Here is a 17,145-nt window from a genome sequence, read left to right as displayed (position 1 = left end):
CTTCCCATTGGCAGTCACTGGCAGTGATCTTTATACCCTTCATAATGCGGCATGAAGAGGATAAATAACACGGCCGCTGTCCACTAATACTGCATGAAAGGGGCTCATTAAAGAGATTTCTAAACCTCATTTTTAGTAACAACTGAAGTGAGATGAGGCTCAGGTAAGTATAGTGGGGGTTGGGGGGAAGCTCTACACAAAAGGTTTTTTTTTTAACATGAATGTGTAGTATGGATTAACCCCTTCAATACCCGCACTTAGACACCATCCTGCCCAGGCCAATTTTCAGCTTTCAGCGCTGTCGCACTTTGAATGACAATTACGCGGTCATACAACACTGTACCCAAACAAATTTTTTATCATTTTGTTCGCACAAATAGAGCTTTCTTTTGGTGGTATTTGATCACCTCTGCAATTTTTATTTTCTGCGCAACAAATAAAAAAAGACCGAAAGTTTTGAAAAAAAAACAAGTTTTTCTTTGTTTCTGTTACTTTTTTTGTAAATAAGTATGTTTTCTTTTTCAATGACGGGCACTGATATGGCTGCACTGGCGGGCATTGATAAGCACCAATGAGGTGGCACTGATGAGGTGGCACTGACGGTTCTGATAGGTGGCACTGGTATGCGGCACTGATGGGCACTCGTAGGTGGCACTGATGGGCGGCACTGATGTGTACTTATGAGTGACACTGATAGGTGGCACGGATGGAAACTGATAGGTGGCACTGATGACACTGATGGGTGGCATTGCTTGGCATCCCTGTTTTATAATGTGCCACCGAGGTACCAGTCAGTGCCCATTTGTGAGCACGGATTGGCATAATTTGGGAATATTTTTTCATATGTGGATGGTCATGGGGGATGTACCTGGCCATCCACATGCTGGGGGTTTCCCTGGTGATCCTGGGGGCTTCCCTGGTGGTCTAGTGTGGGCATCTGAGGGGGGGATAACCAATCAGCGCAGACCCCCCCTGTCAGGAGAGCCGCCGATCGGCTCTCCTCTACTCATGTCTGTCAGATGCAAGTGAGGAAAAGTCGATCAACGGCTCTTCCTGTTTACATCGTGATCAGCCGTGATTGGACATGACTGATCACGAGGTAAAGAGTCTCTGCCGGAGGCTCTTTACCAAGATCGGTGTAGCGGTATATCAGACTGACAGATCGCATCACCGATTGCCGCGATGTGCGCCCCCCACGGGCACGCGGAGGCTGTTATCCTGAAGGACGTCATATGACGCCCAGTCAGGATAACTGAACCACCGTCTGGCCGTCATTCTGCTATAGGCCGGGCAGGAAGTGGTTAAGGTGAGAAGAACCCGCCCAGCTTTACAAGCACTTTAACTCTTCAATGGGTCATTAATGGAGCACAAAGGGGATAATTATCACTGATGATAATACAGACATGACCAGTGTCAGTGATAATGAACCCTTCATACATCATTAGTGGTCAGGAGGAATGTTTATTAACCTCTTCCTGACCGCCTCACACCGATATACGTCAGCAGAAGGGCACATACAGGCAGATTAACATACCTGTACGTTGTCCTTTAAGAGGCGGCTTGCGGGCCCCCGCCGGGAGCTCCGTGACTGTGATCGCGGGTCCTGTGCACTCGATGTCTGACGATGTCTGGGATCGTCTCACGGAGAGGAAGAACTGTGAAGTGTAAACAATCATCTCCCCGTTCTGCCTAGTGACAGGACACTGATCACAGATCTCTGTAATCAGGAGCGGTGATCAGTGACGTGTCACACACAGCCCCTCCCCCTACAGTTAGAATCACTCCCTAGGACACACTTAACCCCTGCAGCGCCCCCTACTGGTTAACCCCTTACTGCCAGTCACATTTACACAGTAATCAAAGCATTTTTAATTGCATTGATCGCTGTATAAATGTGAATGGTCCCAAAATCACACCAAAAGTGTCCGATATGTCCGCCATAATGTCGCAGTCATGATAAAAATCTCTGATCACCGCCATTACTAGTAAAAAAAAAAAAAAAACAATAAAAATGCCATAAAACTATCCCCTATTTTGTAGACGCTATAACTTTTGCGCAAAGCAATCAATAAATGCTTTTTTTTAGCAAAAATATGTATTAGAATACATATCGGCCTAAACTGATGGAAAAAAAAAATTTTTTAGATATTTTTGGGGGATATTCATTATAGCAAAAAGTAAAAAATAATGTGTTTTTTTTCAAAATTGTCGCTATTTTTTTGTTTATAGCGCAAAAAATAAAAACCGCAGAGGTGATCAAATACCACCAAAAGAAAGCTCTATTTGTGGGAAAAAATTATGTCAAATTTGATTGGGTGCAGCGTCGCACGACCGCGCAATTGTCAGTCAAAGCGACGCAGTGCCGAATCACAAAAAATGCTCTGGTCAGGAAGGGGGTAAATCCTTCCGGGGCTGAACTGGTTAAAGACAAGTTCCACCCAATAGTGGAGCTTCCACTTTAAGCCCTCCTCACCCTCTTACATCCCACATTTGGGGTATCATATTTTTTGGGAGGGGGAGTGCCCAGATATCACGTCTGCTCAGGCTGCCTAGGCGACTCCAGCGGAAGTTCTCCTCTCTCCTCTTTCTGTAAAGTCCTTCTAGACAGAGAACCTGTTATTATATAAAGAACCTAACATTAGCATATAAGCACTTAGTCATGTCATTTCATCATTAGTAAATCATATCATTATTTGTATCCAATGAATATGTCCATACAGGAAATGTAACAATTGTGCTGCCCCATAAGGATTATAGAGGTCCCGGGACTGAAGGGACAATAGTGATTGTAGTGTAGCGCCCCTCAGTGGGCTACTAGTGTTAGGTAAATGTAGTTTTTGGCCTCCCTGTAATCAGGGGGAGCGGTGATCGTTTGTTCCTGCCTGTTCTAGGTTCTGCTGACATAAATTTGAGGTTAAATATCTGCTACAGAAAAGAGGTTTCCCCCATTCAATGGGACTTTAAAGGCTCAGAGAGGAAACATAGATTTATAAACGGAAGTTTTATTATTAAAGAATTACATACAAAAGGTAGTAAATATATCAGAAATAGTACACAGTAAAAAGAAGCGGTACACAATGACACAATGCAAAATCACACAGTATCAGTATTGGTATTTACATGCAGAGGTTGCATAGGCATATCCAACGCGTTTCGGAGTCACTTGGCTCCTCCCTCAGGGATAGCTCTGCAGATAGTGTGGATATAGTAAAGTGACCCCAAACTGTCACTCCAGTAAAACATCAAAGTTGTTCAACTGTCATCACATCCATAACCCCCCCCCATATTCCCACCTGGATGTAGAGCAGGCAGGAAGGGTGGGAGCCTCAACCAAGCGGGCGTCAGTTCAGTGTACACTGAGACCACCTAATGTGGATGTGCCTGTAGTATCCAGATAGGGAGCTGTTCAAGACATGTGAGAAATACATAGGCGACCACCAATAAACAGAGGTATATAAGCACACCAGGGGGCATCTAACACACCTCTAATTATTGGACTCCTCACAATGTCACACCGTACATCTAATGGTCAGCTGGTGCAGGATCAACTACTTTCCCCGCATCCCACTGAATTCTGGGATATAGGGGGTGGAGGAACTTAGAATCTGGCCGGCATATTCATACCTCTTCAGCCAATCCCTGGTCAGGAGAGTGAGTGACCAGCAGGGGGCTGAGAGGGGTATAAATAGGCTGGGGCTTGGAACAGCTCTCTCTTGTTCCTGGAGGAGTAAGACCCATCCTGGGGGCTGTGGTACCCCTGGGAGAATACCTGTGGGGTCCTGGCTCCTGCTTGGGCTGGAGGACCTCTGGCCTAACCTCCCGAAGGAACACAGAAATCTCATCTGAGGATCCAAGACACAGGCAACACATACAGAAGATGACTGATACTGCAGGTGGCAACACAGCATACAGGACACCGTGAGGACCTACCATGTGGATTCCAGGTAGACATGTGCAGAACAAAATCATTGTTTAGTTTGTTATTTACATAAATTTGTTTAGCTACATTTGTTTCATTCGTTTAATTCGTTTTCGGGATTGGTTTCATTTATTCGTTTTCGAATCAATTCAAAAAGTTTTCAAATCAATTTCGAAGAGTTTTCGAATTTGAAGTTTTTCAAAAATAATAAAATAGTTTAGAAAATAAAATGTTTTTCTATTCTATTCCTATATTTTCTATTCTATCTTATTCTCTTTGGAGATGGAAAAGTATTCGAAAACAATTTGAATTCGAATTTTGTCTGAATTCGGACTTTGTTATTTCAGATTCATTTAAATTCGGTACTATTCTAATTCGGAAACTTCTGCTGAAGACTTGCAATACAAAAGTTATCCCCGCACTAGTTTAGGTCTCACCACTTGTAAAGCTGATCTTGCTCTCCAGAGATGAAAGGTTCCAGGTGCTGGCTCATGCTAGTAGAGACTATGTGCAAACGAGAAGATCTGGACAGCCGCACTCCAGGAAGTAGTAATCCAAGTTTCTTTATTTTAAAATCAGGAACACATCAGATACAGGACATCATAGACAGAGTGTACATATCATATGCTAACACATTTCACACTTGTCCGAGTGCTTACTCATAGCTATGGACATGTGTGAAACGCGTCTGGAATCTAGTTACCCTTCACATCCAAGAGGGAGGTTCTCACCCAGATTTAGTGTCCTCCATTAGACACTGACAAAAAATGTGTTTGTTTTCGTTTCATTAGTTTTTTTGCTCTTTTTGGAATTTCATAATTCGGAAATTTGAAAATCTTAAAATTCTGATTTTCGAATTTCTGTATTTTAGATTTTCTGATTTTCTGATTTCCGGATTTTCTAATTTCCGAATTTTCTGATTGCTGAATTTTCTAATTTCTGAATTATCTAAATTTCCGAATTTTCTAATTTCCAAATTTTCTAATTTCCGAATTTTCCAATTTCCAAATTTTCTATTTTCCAAAATTCTAATTTGAAAATCTGAAATTCTAATTTCAAAAACCGAAAATCCGAAAATCCAAAATTCTAATTTGAAAATTCAAAAATCTGAAATTCTAAATTCTAATTTGAAAATCCAAAAATCCGAAAATTCTAATTTGAAAATCCACAAAAATCGAAATTCTAATTTGAAAATCCGAAAATTCGAAAATCCGAAAATCTAATTTAAAAATCAGAAATTCTAATTTGAAAATCCGAAAATTCGAAATTCTAATTTGAAAATCCAAAAATCCGAAATTCTAATTTGAAAATGGGAAAATCCGAAATTCTAATTTGAAAATCCGAAAATTCGAAAATCCAAAATTCTAATTTGAAAATCCGAAAATTCGAAAATCCGAAATTCTAATTTGAAAATCCGAAAAAAAGAAAGAAAATCAGTAGAATTCTAAATAATAACTAAAATAAATAAATAAATTATAGGTGTTGGAATTTCCTTTCAAATTTGGCTGTTTGTGAACGTAACGAATACAAATTTATCTGAAGTTACGAATTATGCGAAATAACAAACGCTGCATCTAAACAAATGGAATGGAACAAATTAATAATAAATAATAATAATAAAAAAGTTTTATTATTATTATTGTTATATATTATTATTAGATCGTCACATTCCATACTTTTAGATACGGCATTCATTATTTCAGATAATTTGTGACTTTGGATAAATTCGTACTCGTTACGTTCACTAACAGCCAAATTTGAAAGGAAATTCCAACACCTATAATTTAATAATCAGTTATTATTTCAGATTTTCTGGTTTTTGAATTTTCGGATTTTCTAATTTTCAAATTTCACATATCCGTATTTTTACATTTCTGAAAATCCGGAAATTCAGAAATTCGGAATTCGGAAGTTGAAAAATTCGGAAATGTCGGAATTAACGAATTTGTCAAAATTCATTAAAAACGAATTTGGAACTAAACGAATTGCACATGTCTATCCTTCATTACAGTTTATTAGACATTTTGGAGTATCCTAAAACTTCCCCTCCCCATCCCAGTTTTTTAAGCAAATAAACTACAAAAGGACATCCAAGGCCTGATCTATGACTTGATGGAGGAAATGCGTTGTGCCTGGCTGCTCTGGGCCTATCAGGGAATGGAACCTGGGACCAAGCAGCAGGACCAGTCTCGGGTCTGTGCTATACTAGTAATAGTCCAATCTGTCTGATTGTTAAATCTTATCCAATCATTGATCAATATTCCCATATACAGAGCCGAGGATTTCCACTTCCTGAGACTGTATACCCCTCCCCCGTCACCTGTCCACATTACCACACCCCCACCACTATCCCCCGCCCCCTCCACATCATAACCAATAGGAACAAGACTAGCACTGGCTGTATTCATAGTGATAATCATCACAGCCAATCACAGTGAGGGGGAGGAGCAATCACAGATCCATGGATTGGTCATGTAAAGGAACCTGTGAGGACAGAAATGTAGGAATTCTCATTGTGGATATTAAAGTGTGTGTCTAGACAAATCCTATTGTTCTAGATTTGGATGGAGTGGGGGAGGATTAGAACCCCTGTCAGGTTTTCACTGCTATCCGGGGCTCCATTAGAGAGATTTCCCCTCACTTCCTGTCCTGGTGACAACATTTTATCAGGAAATGAAGGAAAATCTACAACAGGGACACAGACAGAAATAAAGATCTGACAGGGGTTCTAATCCTTCCCCTACTCTACTAAAGAAAAGGATTTTTATTTCTGTCTGTGTTGCTGTTGGAGAGTTCCCCTCACTTCCTGTCTGGGGAAATGTTGTCACAGGAACAGGAAGTGAGGGGAAATCTCTCTAATGGAGCCCCAGATAGCAGAAAAAAATCTGACAGAGGTTCTAATCCTCCCCCACTCCATCCAAAGCTGAAAATAACCCTTTCTTCTATAGATAGACAGTGATGGTGGAGACCCCAGGGCCGTCATCCTGATCCTGGCTACACTATGTAGTGTGTCACTGACCCAGAACAAGCATGCAGCCAGTGAAGGCTGAACAATCTGACCTCCTGCATGCTTGTTCCTGGTCAGTGACACACTAGGTAGTGAAGTGAGGTTTAGGATGAAGATGACGGCCCCGGAACCTGCAGCTTTATAAATATATCACTCATGTTTCCTGTCCTCTGCTTCCTCCTATTGGATGAGTATTCCACCAATCACCAATCAGATCATCCACCTTGTGATGTCTCTGGGCAGAGCTCTCAGTTCTGATTCCCCCCACATATCTTTATACAACCTCCCACAAATCCTACATGTACTCCAGCATGGAGGGGCTCAGTGAAGGTGGTGTGGAAGGTGTCGAGATGTCGGATCGGGTCACACAGATCATAAAAGGAGATCCGCCCGGCCTCATAATCCAGATCTATCCTGACTCTCCTACTGGAGACATCGCCGGGTAATGGGGTCTTATTACTGTCATGTATCACTGAGAGCGGATTACCCAACCTCCCCCACCTCTCCAAACACCAGGACTTCTTATTATATCCAATCAGTGACTGATCTCCTCTCCTGTCTATACTGGGGTAACACATCCCGACTCTCCAGTAATCTGCCCTCCCGATATCCACTTCCCAGTAATGTCTCCCTGAGGAGAACCTCTGACTGCTCATCACCTGATTATACCGAAACCTCTCTGGTGTTTCTCGGTGATTCTGATGTGATGATGAGGAGGATACAGTTTTCCTGTCATCTGATATATGTAGATATTTACCAGCTGTCCTCACATCCAGTAATATGTCTGTAACCCCCCTCTCTACATTTACCCCAGACATGATATTAGATAAACCTGTGTGTAATGTGTGTGAGATCCCCCCCACATCCAGATCCCCTCCATCATGGAGGAGTTTATCATGTCTCTCTCTGTCCTCATCATCTCCATCCTCAGTATCACACAAGTCACCTGTGTCTGATTCCTGTAGGACAGTCAGTGGATCCATCATGTTACACAGCTCCTCAATGTCCCCCATCTTCCTGGACAGCTCCTCCTTCTTTATTTCCAGATCCTGGACCAGATCATTGATTATCCCGGAGATCCGCTCTGCCTGCCTGGAGATTTTCCTCAGGACTCTCCTCTCCAGATCTTCCAGACGTCTCCTGAGGTCTCTGAGCAGGACAGTGACTCTCTCTGTTTCATCATCTGCTTCTCCTTGTACTTTCCTACTGTGTTCCTGCAGACTCTGGACTCTTTTCTCCATCTCCTCTTTCTCTGTCATCAGTTTCTGCAGAACATTCCTCAGTCTCTTCTTCTTCATCTCAGATGCTTCATCCAGAGTCTCCACCTGGTGTCCCTGATGTTCTCCAGCCAAACTGCAGGACACACAGATACAGGAGGAGTCCTCAGTGCAGTAATACTCCAGGATCTTCTTATGGACGGAGCATTTCCTGTTCTTCAGGGAAGTGGTGGGGTAACATAAGACGTGTTCTGGATACTTGCTGTGGACTCTCAGGTGATTGTCACACAGAGAAGCTTCACAATGCAGACAGGATTTCACAGCAGATACAGGAGCGTGAATACAGTAAGTACAGAAGACCCCGGACTCCTCCTGATCTGGATGGGTGGACAGGAAATTCTCCACTATGTTCCGTAGTGTTATGTTCCTCTGAAGGACGGTGCGTTTTCTGAATGTTTGTCTACATTCAGGACAGGAATAACCTACAGACCTCTCCTGTGTATCCAACACACGACCAATACAGCCCCGGCAGAAGTTATGTCCACATTTCAGGGTTACAGGATCTGTATAAATGTTCAGACAGACGGAACATTCCAGCTCCTTCCTCAGATCAGCAGACGCCATAGCTGAGAGCAGAAGAGAGAAATGAAACTGAACGTATCTGACACTCATTAACCAGTTCTGTATATTCCTACACAGGGAGGGGCTGAGACTGAGACACGTAGTCATAGGAACTTTTATACAGAAGAACACAGATAATGCAGTATATCACAAAAGTAAGTACACCTCTCACATTTATGTAAAAATTTTCTTCTATCTTTTCATGTGACAACACTGAAGAAATGACACTTTGCTACAATGTAAAGTAGTGAGTGTACAGCTTGTATAACAGTGTAAATTAGCTGTCCCCTAAAAATAACTCAACACACAGCCATTAATGTGTAAACCACTGGCAACAAAAGTGAGTACACCCCTAAGTGAAAATCTCCAAATTGAGCCCAATTAGCCATTTTCCCTCCCCGGTGTCATGTGACTCGTTAGTGTTACAAGGTCTCAGGTGTGTTAAATTTGGTGTTATCGCTCTCACTCTCTCATACTGGTCACTGGAAGTTCAACATGGCACCTCATGGAAAGAACTCTCTGAGGATCTTTTTTTTTTTTTTTTTTTTAACACTTTATTTAATATTTTATCCATACAAAACCAAACCCCTCTGGTAAAAAATTACAAATTTCATTACCAAAATACATCATATTACTGTCATTCTTCCCAAACCCCGCCCCCCCCGTTCCTGCAGAAAGTTATAAAGGAGACATCTTATACAACTGTTCCGCCCAATCTTATCTAGCTCTCCCGCCCTTTATACACCGTTTATAAACTCCTCCAAATAACTCCAGGTCTTTTTAAACTTTTGCCATCCTGCCCATTTGCCAATCCGTTCCTCACCCTCGTCAGGGGCCACTCCCCTACTGTCCAAACTTTCAACATTGTATACCTCATTAATACAGAGGAGCCAATCACGAATGTTTGGGCTAGCCGGATCTAACCATTTCATTGCTATCTGCTTCTTGGCTGCATCTAGCAATATAGGAACAATAGAAGATTGGTATCCCTTCAACAACTTTGCTGTACCGTGGAAAAGACACACCCACGGATCCTCTACAATGACTTCACCTGTTATTTCCTTAATCAGTATTATAATTTTTTCCCAAAAGAGTTTAATAATAGGACACTCCCACCACATGTGGGCCATTGTTCCTAAACAGACACACCCCCTCCAACATGTATCGGATTTAGTACTATCAATTTTGCTTAACTTGTCTGGAGTGGCATATCATCTTGCAAGACATTTGTAATGAATTTCAATTCTCTTGGTATCGAGTGCTGCATAATGTACCAACTTCAATATCTTCTCCAACATGGATTTACTACATTGTGACCCTAACTCCCGCTCCCACTTTTTGATGTAAGGAGGCACCTCCAGCTCCGACCCCTCACCCAGAATCCTATAAATTTGTGCAATAGAACCACCCGCTTGCTCCCTCACACAGAGCCGCTCGAATGGTCTATACTCCTCCTCACTTCTGAGTGGTTTCTGTAATTTTTCAATAAAATGCGAAAGCTGGAGATACCTCCACACATCCATAACCCACAACCCCGATTCTGACCTTAATTCTGCAAACGTGCGTAATCTCCCCTTGTTTAAAATTTTTTTTAGTTGAATTCCATCCTCTTTTAACCAATTCCCTCCCACCTCCCTCATGCCCGGCTCAAAAAATAAATTGTCTTTCATATAAATCAAAGGTGAGTTATGTGTCCACTCTTTCTGAATGTGTAACAAGTCCCAATATTTGAGAGTGTTTCGAGTCAATTCCACTGTGTTTGTGCCCAGTGCTCTATATTTTGGGGGGTTCCAAATGATATGTCCTAAATCCGTGTTACTCAAATAATGTTGACCCATCTCTTCTCCGAATCCTTTTTTGACCATTCAATAACGCGTGATAATATAACTGCTAAATAATACTTATTGAAGTCGGGTAGAGCCAGTCCCCCTTTTTTTTCCCCCTGCTCAAAACTGCGTAGGAGATACGTGGTTTTTGCCACCCCAGACAAATCTTGCTATCGAACTCCGTAGGGCTCTAAGGTAATACTGAGAGAGTGGAATAGGCAACATCTGAAATTTAAACAGTATTTTGGGAGCCAATATCATTTTAGCCGCATTCACACGCCCGAGCCATGAAAGAGGCCTCAATAATAATCTTCTAGTTTCCTGCCTAATCTCATCCAGCAACGGAATATAGTTTTTTTTTTTTTTTTTTTATTTGATAATTTTTATTCATAATTGTACACAATACATCACATTACTCAGTATACAAAATTCCAAACAATAATAAACAACCTAATACCCAATGTGTTGTATAAATCCATACTATATAAAGTGTATTTCTATTTTTCTCCCCCTTTTTTTTTTTTTTTCCCCTGTATTCCCCACCTGTTACCCCAATATATACACCTTGTACCAAGCTCTCTCTTTATGAAAATCTCTCTTTATGAAACACATAATACGTACATACTACTACACCTATCTTCGGGCCTACAACTTCCTTATCTTCTTCTTACTCTGTTCACACTGTAGGGTGGGCCATCTTCACCAACCAGAGATTCCAAATTTTTTTTAATTCCTTTAAGTTCCCTGCCCTTACAAACACTGTCCTTTCTTTCCCTATTGTTTCTGACACTGCTCTACGCCAGTCATCTACAGAAGGGGGGTTCTCAGCTTGCCATCTCTTAGTTATTCCCTTTCTTGCCTGGTAGAGGCATTTCCGCACTGCTTTTGTTTTTTCCCTCCCATTGCCCAAGTTCCCTCCCACCCCTAGAATACATAGTTTTGAGTCTAGTTTAAGACTTAAATTAAAGATCTTATTTATGGTCTCGATCACTTCCGTCCAGTATCGGAATAATTTAGGGCATTTCCATACCATATGTAGCAAATCTCCTGTAGCTTGACACCTAGGACACTTAGCGTCTACTCTTCTCCCCCACTTAAATAGCTTTTGGGGGGTATAATATGCCCTATGAAGTAACATTAAGTGCGAAAACTTCTGCGCAGGCGATACCGAGACCTGATGACCCCCCTTCAATATCTCCCTCCACTGGGCATCCGACATAGGCCCCAGGTCTCTTTCCCACTTCCCTCTGCACCTAAGTTTATCTGGCCCTTCCCTACTATTTTTACAGATATATTGGTAGAATTCAGCTATTAGTCCTCTTGACCCCTCCAAGCTCTCTATTTTTTGAGGGATAGGTGATTGGCTCCAGCTCGGGCCTTGTTCCCCAAACTGGGCCTGCAGTGCATGCTTAATTTGAATGTAATTAAAGTATGACTGCTTCGGGACACCGAATTCCTCCTTTAGGGAGGCAAAGGATTTCAACATGTTACCATTGTATAAATGCTCTAATTTAATTATCCCCTTTACCTCCCATGCCTTGATTTTTTCTATCCGTGTCAGTTCTTGGAGATTTTTGTTATCCCAAAGAGGCATACCTCTCGCCACCCCCTCCATACCCCTCAGGCCCTTAATACTATTCCAAAGTTTTAACACTAGTTTAACTGTGGGAGTCCTATATACAAACGAATTTGCCTCCAACACCTCCAAAACCCGTTTGTGGGGTGCACCTGTAATCATTATACCTAGGTTATTATTACCCATAGGACCATTACCTGATCTCAGATGTTGCAGCTGGGCCGCTAGAAAATAGCAATGTGGATGCGGGACCGCCATGCCCCCCTCATCTATTGCAAACTGTAGGGTCTGTAGACTTATCCTGGGATGTCCCCCCCTCCACACAAGCTCTCTAAACAACATGTCTATTTTTTTGAACCATTTTCCATAGATCCAAACTGGTGAGTTGTGTAGGACATACAATAACTGGGGCAACCACAACATTTTGACCAAGTTGCACCTTCCAGCTACCGACAATGGGAGACCTTTCCATATATCAACTTTTTTTTAAATTTCTCCAACAGTGGGGCCAAGTTATTATTTAAGAAATTGCCCAAGTCCTTTGCTACATGGATTCCTAGATATTTAGTTTTCTGCACTATTTTTAATGGGGTTTCTTCCAGAAAGGTACCTTGTTTAATGGGATCTATTGGTAGCAGGACAGATTTCTCCCAGTTTATGGTGAGGCCAGAGACCTCCGCAAATTCTGAAAAAACACCCATCACCTGCCTTAGTGACCCCTCCGTATTTCCCAGGAAAATAAGGACGTCGTCCGCGTATAACGCAATCTTCTCCTCCCTAGTCCTTCTCCGAAACCCCTCCACCAGTCTAGTTTGCCTTACCGCAGCGGCCACTGGTTCCATAGCCAAGGCGAAAATCAGGGGTGATAGAGGGCACCCCTGTCTTGTGCCTCTCTCCATATGAAGCTTACTAGACAACACATTGTTAGTTCTGACCTTTGCTATGGGATTACTGTATAAGATTTTCACCCATCTACTAAATGAGGGGCCAAAGCCATATACCTTCAGAACCTGCCAAATGAATCCCCATTCAAGGCTATCAAAAGCCTTACCCACATCCAACATCATAACAGCTCTAGTACCCATATTTTCTATTGGGATTTGGAGATTCAAAAATAACCTCCTTATATTCTCGCTTGCTGATCTTTGAGGAATAAATCCTGTTTGATCCGGATGGACTAGCCTATAGATTATTTTTTGAAGCCTAATAGCCAGAATTTTTGCTAAGATTTTTGCGTCTGAGCATAATAAGGAGATAGGCCTATACGATCCGGGTTCTAAGAGATTTTTCCCTTCTTTAGGTATCATTATAATTGTGGCCTCCGTCATTGATTCGGGTAACCTCCCTTCCTGATATGCCCACTCAAACACCCTGAGAAGTTCTGGTAATAATATTTCCCCATAGTTCTTATAAATTTCTACCGGGAGACCATCAGGTCCCGGGGATTTCTGATTGGCCAGTTCCTTTACAGCTATTTTGACCTCTTCTAATGTAATTGGCGCCTCCAGTGCCTCGATATCTGGCTCTGTAAGAGAGGGTAACTCCATTTTCCTAAAGAATCTTTCCATTACCTCTCCTACCACTGGTCCCTGGGATTTGTATAATACTTCATAATATTTTTTGAACGTTTCATTAATTTTATCTGGTTGGGATGTGATCTCGCCTTCCATGGTACTAATGGCGGGTATTATTGAAGGGGGGGCATCTACTTTAACAATATGGGCTAATATCTTCCCTACTCTCTCCCCTTCTCCAAATATTATTTGTTTTTGAAATATCCTTTTACTTTCAGATTTCCTACTTATTGTCTCTTTATATATTAACTGCTTGTTTTCCCACCTTTGATAGTTTTCCGGGGCTGGACCTCCTCCCTGGCATTCTCTTCCTCAATCATTGACGCTCTTTTTATTCTTGAAATCTGCTGGATCAATATTCCCCTCAGATACGCTTTCAGGGCATCCTACATCGTCCCTCTTGCTACGGAGTTCTCGTTTAGGACTATAAATTCCCTCAACCTAATTATGATCTCCTTCGGGTCCTCAAGGATCTCGAGCCATAATGGATTGAGCTTCCAAATCCCACCTTGTTTATTTATCCCAATATCCATCATAGCTGTCACCGGTGAGTGATCCGAGATTCCTCTAGGATGATAAGTTATACCTCTGAGTAATAAAGCGGCCATATCATTGCCTAAGATAAAGTCTATTCTTGAAAGTGAGGAGTGGGTACTAGAATGGCATGAAAACTGTTGTACCCCCGGATTACTCATTCTCCACAGGTCCATCAACCCTGCTTCTTCAAGAAACTGGCCCATTCGATTCCCACACAGACCCTGTCCCGCTTTTCCTGAGGGAAATCTGTCTATTTCTTTATTTATTACAACATTGAAATCCCCCACTACAATGACGGGGATCCTTGGTTTGTCAACCACAAACTCCAACAGTGCATACAAAACTTCTAATTTAAAGGGTGGAGGGTTATAAATGTTCGCTAATATACATTCCTGGATCCCCAACATACAGTGCAAAAAAACATATCTGCCCCCTTCATCTATCTTGCTTTGTCTGCAAGAAAACACCACCCCTCTCCTAATTAGCACCATCACCCCCCTCGAATACGAGGTGTGCACCGCATGGTACTGACACTGATATTTTTTATTCCTTATTCCATTAAAAGAGTTCAGATTGGGCGTGGTCAGAAGTGGATGGAGGGGAAAGGAGTGGAGTGAGTGTGAGCGCTTGTCCCGCTCCATGACATCCTGTGGTTAACCTACCCACCTCTTACTACAAGATAACCCCGGTCTACTGATCCCCTTGCTGGGCTGCTGGGCTGTGTATCTTGTGGGCTCCCGGTCCCTCGCCTGGAGTGGTTGCTGGAGCGGCGGGCACGACACTGCTCAGGACGCTGCTCAGGACGGCGTGTGACTCAGAGACTGGCGGCGGCAGCGCAAGAACCGCGAGATGTGAGACGGTGACGGAGAGCCTGGAGCAGCCGCCAGCGCGAGTGTGAGGAGACGGTGCCTTGGTGGGACGGCCGTACAGACGAGGAACAGGTACATAGTGAATGTACTTTGATCTGTACTTTGATCTGAGCTGTGCTGTGGAGTGTCAGCTGGGGTGGAGAAATATGCTGTACCATGAGCATGGACGGAGAACCCTGAAGTAACTCCCCGAAGATATCCCCCAGGCTTGTGCTTTGCTAAAGAATTTGGGTCTAAAGTCTCCCCCGTAGTGTGGGAGGGAGGCTCTGTTCTGATATCCCCTGGTGTTTTTTGAACTGTCCTGCCCTTTCACTACTGGGGTAACAGCAAGGACTGTGGGGGGGCACATTAAGGAACTATATCCTATACTTAGGAACCCCAATTGGACTGCAAATACAGGAGGGGGATTGAGATTTCTGGAGGGGAGGCCCGAAGAGGGGTACAGGAGGTACTTGATGGTTTATTAAGGACTGTGCTGAGAGGGAGAGTCGCTAGACCAGGATCATTGATATGCAATTTAGGACATGCTTGATATTTTAGCAATGGCCGGGTGGAGCTGTGCAATCAAAAAAGATTGAAAAAGATCCTAATAACGGATGTACAAGTGTAAAAGGAGTTAAAAGTGGTTTAAAGAATAATTTTACTCGGTGTAAAACAATATGACAGGGAGAAGAAAGGGAGATGAGCACCCCAACCAGGAAAATATGGGGACTCAGTCCTTGCGGTCAGCAAAGGATAAAGAGAAGGAAAAAGGCCCTCATCTCACTGTGGCTGGGGCAACGGCGGCGGTGGTGGCAGCTTCCGCTAAGCTAGAGAAATTGGTCCTCGCAGCAGAACATACCCCAAATAAAGGAGGGCAGCAAGCTCAGACCAAGTCAGCAGCAGACAGGAAAAGTCAGGGACATGTGGGTCAGTCCACAGGTACCTCTAGTACCAAAAACCCCTCCATGAAAAGTTCAGGAGCCGTTAGCAAGGAGAGGGAGATTTTGGCAGCCCCAACCTCCATGGTTGAAGGAGAGCCCTCTTTAAAAGACATTTTTTTGGCAATAAGTGCATGCAACCATTCTCTGGGGGCACTGGGAGAGCAAATGACGGACATTAAAGAGGAGTTGACACTAGTACGTCAGGATCTTAAGAAGACAGCTGAAAGGGTGACGGAAGCGGAAAAGAGAATAAGTCTAATAGAGGATGACCTGTCCCCCATGAAACAAGAAGCAAGGATCTGGAGGGAAAAAATCGATAAGCTTGTGGGGAAAGTTGATCAAATAGAAAATAGACTTCGCAGGGACAATGTGAGAGTGGTGGGAGTCCCTGAGGGGAGTGAGGGTCCGGACCCAATTGTATTTCTGGAAAACTGGATGGTGGGGTTATTTGGGGGCGAGACATTTACTCAGCAGTTCTCAATAGTAAGGGCGCATAGAGTCCCGTTTAGGCCCCCCCCACCGGGAAATCCCCCAAGACCGTTTCTAGTAAAGTTTTTAAACTATAAGGACAAAATAAAACTTTTACGTAAAGCTCGAGAAATGGGGAAGATCTTGTATAAAGACATTAGGATATCAATATACCCCGATTTCTCCCCGGACCTTCAGAAACGCAGAGCTGAATTTCTGGGGGTTAAACGTAGTCTCCAGAAATTTAACATCACATACGCTCTCCTTTACCCGGCTAAGCTACGGATAAATGCTCTAGGGGGTAGCCAGTTTTTTGAATCCCCTGCCAGTGCGTTAGCATGGCTGGAGGATAAGAAGGATCAATTATCTAAGAAGTAGAGGGGGTATACTGCCGAAAATTAGTACATATAAACTGGGTATAATTTGAATTAATTAAACTTTATTAATGTTTATTTAAATGGAGTGGGGACGGTTAGGGGACACGATAAATGGAAACAGGTGTGAGATGGAGTGTGTTTACAATAAGGTTTTGTTTGAGTACATGGGGGAAGGGAGGGAGGTGGGGTGGGGGGGGATTGGTGGGGGAGGGGATGGGTTGTGGTATGGAT

The 17,145-nt window shown here is 42.9% G+C and overlaps 1 protein-coding gene across 1 annotated transcript; it reads right to left on the bottom strand.

Annotated features, from left to right (window-relative positions):
• Positions 1–6,899: 6,899 nt before the first annotated feature.
• LOC141123698 (E3 ubiquitin/ISG15 ligase TRIM25-like) lies at positions 6,900–8,778 on the bottom strand. Its single transcript, XM_073612070.1, has one exon. The coding sequence runs from the start codon at positions 8,765–8,767 to the stop codon at positions 7,175–7,177; it is 1,593 nt and encodes a 530-aa protein (XP_073468171.1). The 5' UTR covers positions 8,768–8,778; the 3' UTR covers positions 6,900–7,174.
• Between the last annotated feature and the right edge of the window lie 8,367 nt (positions 8,779–17,145).

The sequence above is a fragment of the Aquarana catesbeiana genome, linkage group LG01 (assembly GCF_042186555.1).
Source record: "Aquarana catesbeiana isolate 2022-GZ linkage group LG01, ASM4218655v1, whole genome shotgun sequence".
Lineage (NCBI taxonomy): Eukaryota > Metazoa > Chordata > Amphibia > Anura > Ranidae > Aquarana > Aquarana catesbeiana.
The sequence above is the reverse complement of the archived record's forward strand: the minus strand, read 5'-3'. Positions and strand labels throughout refer to the sequence as shown.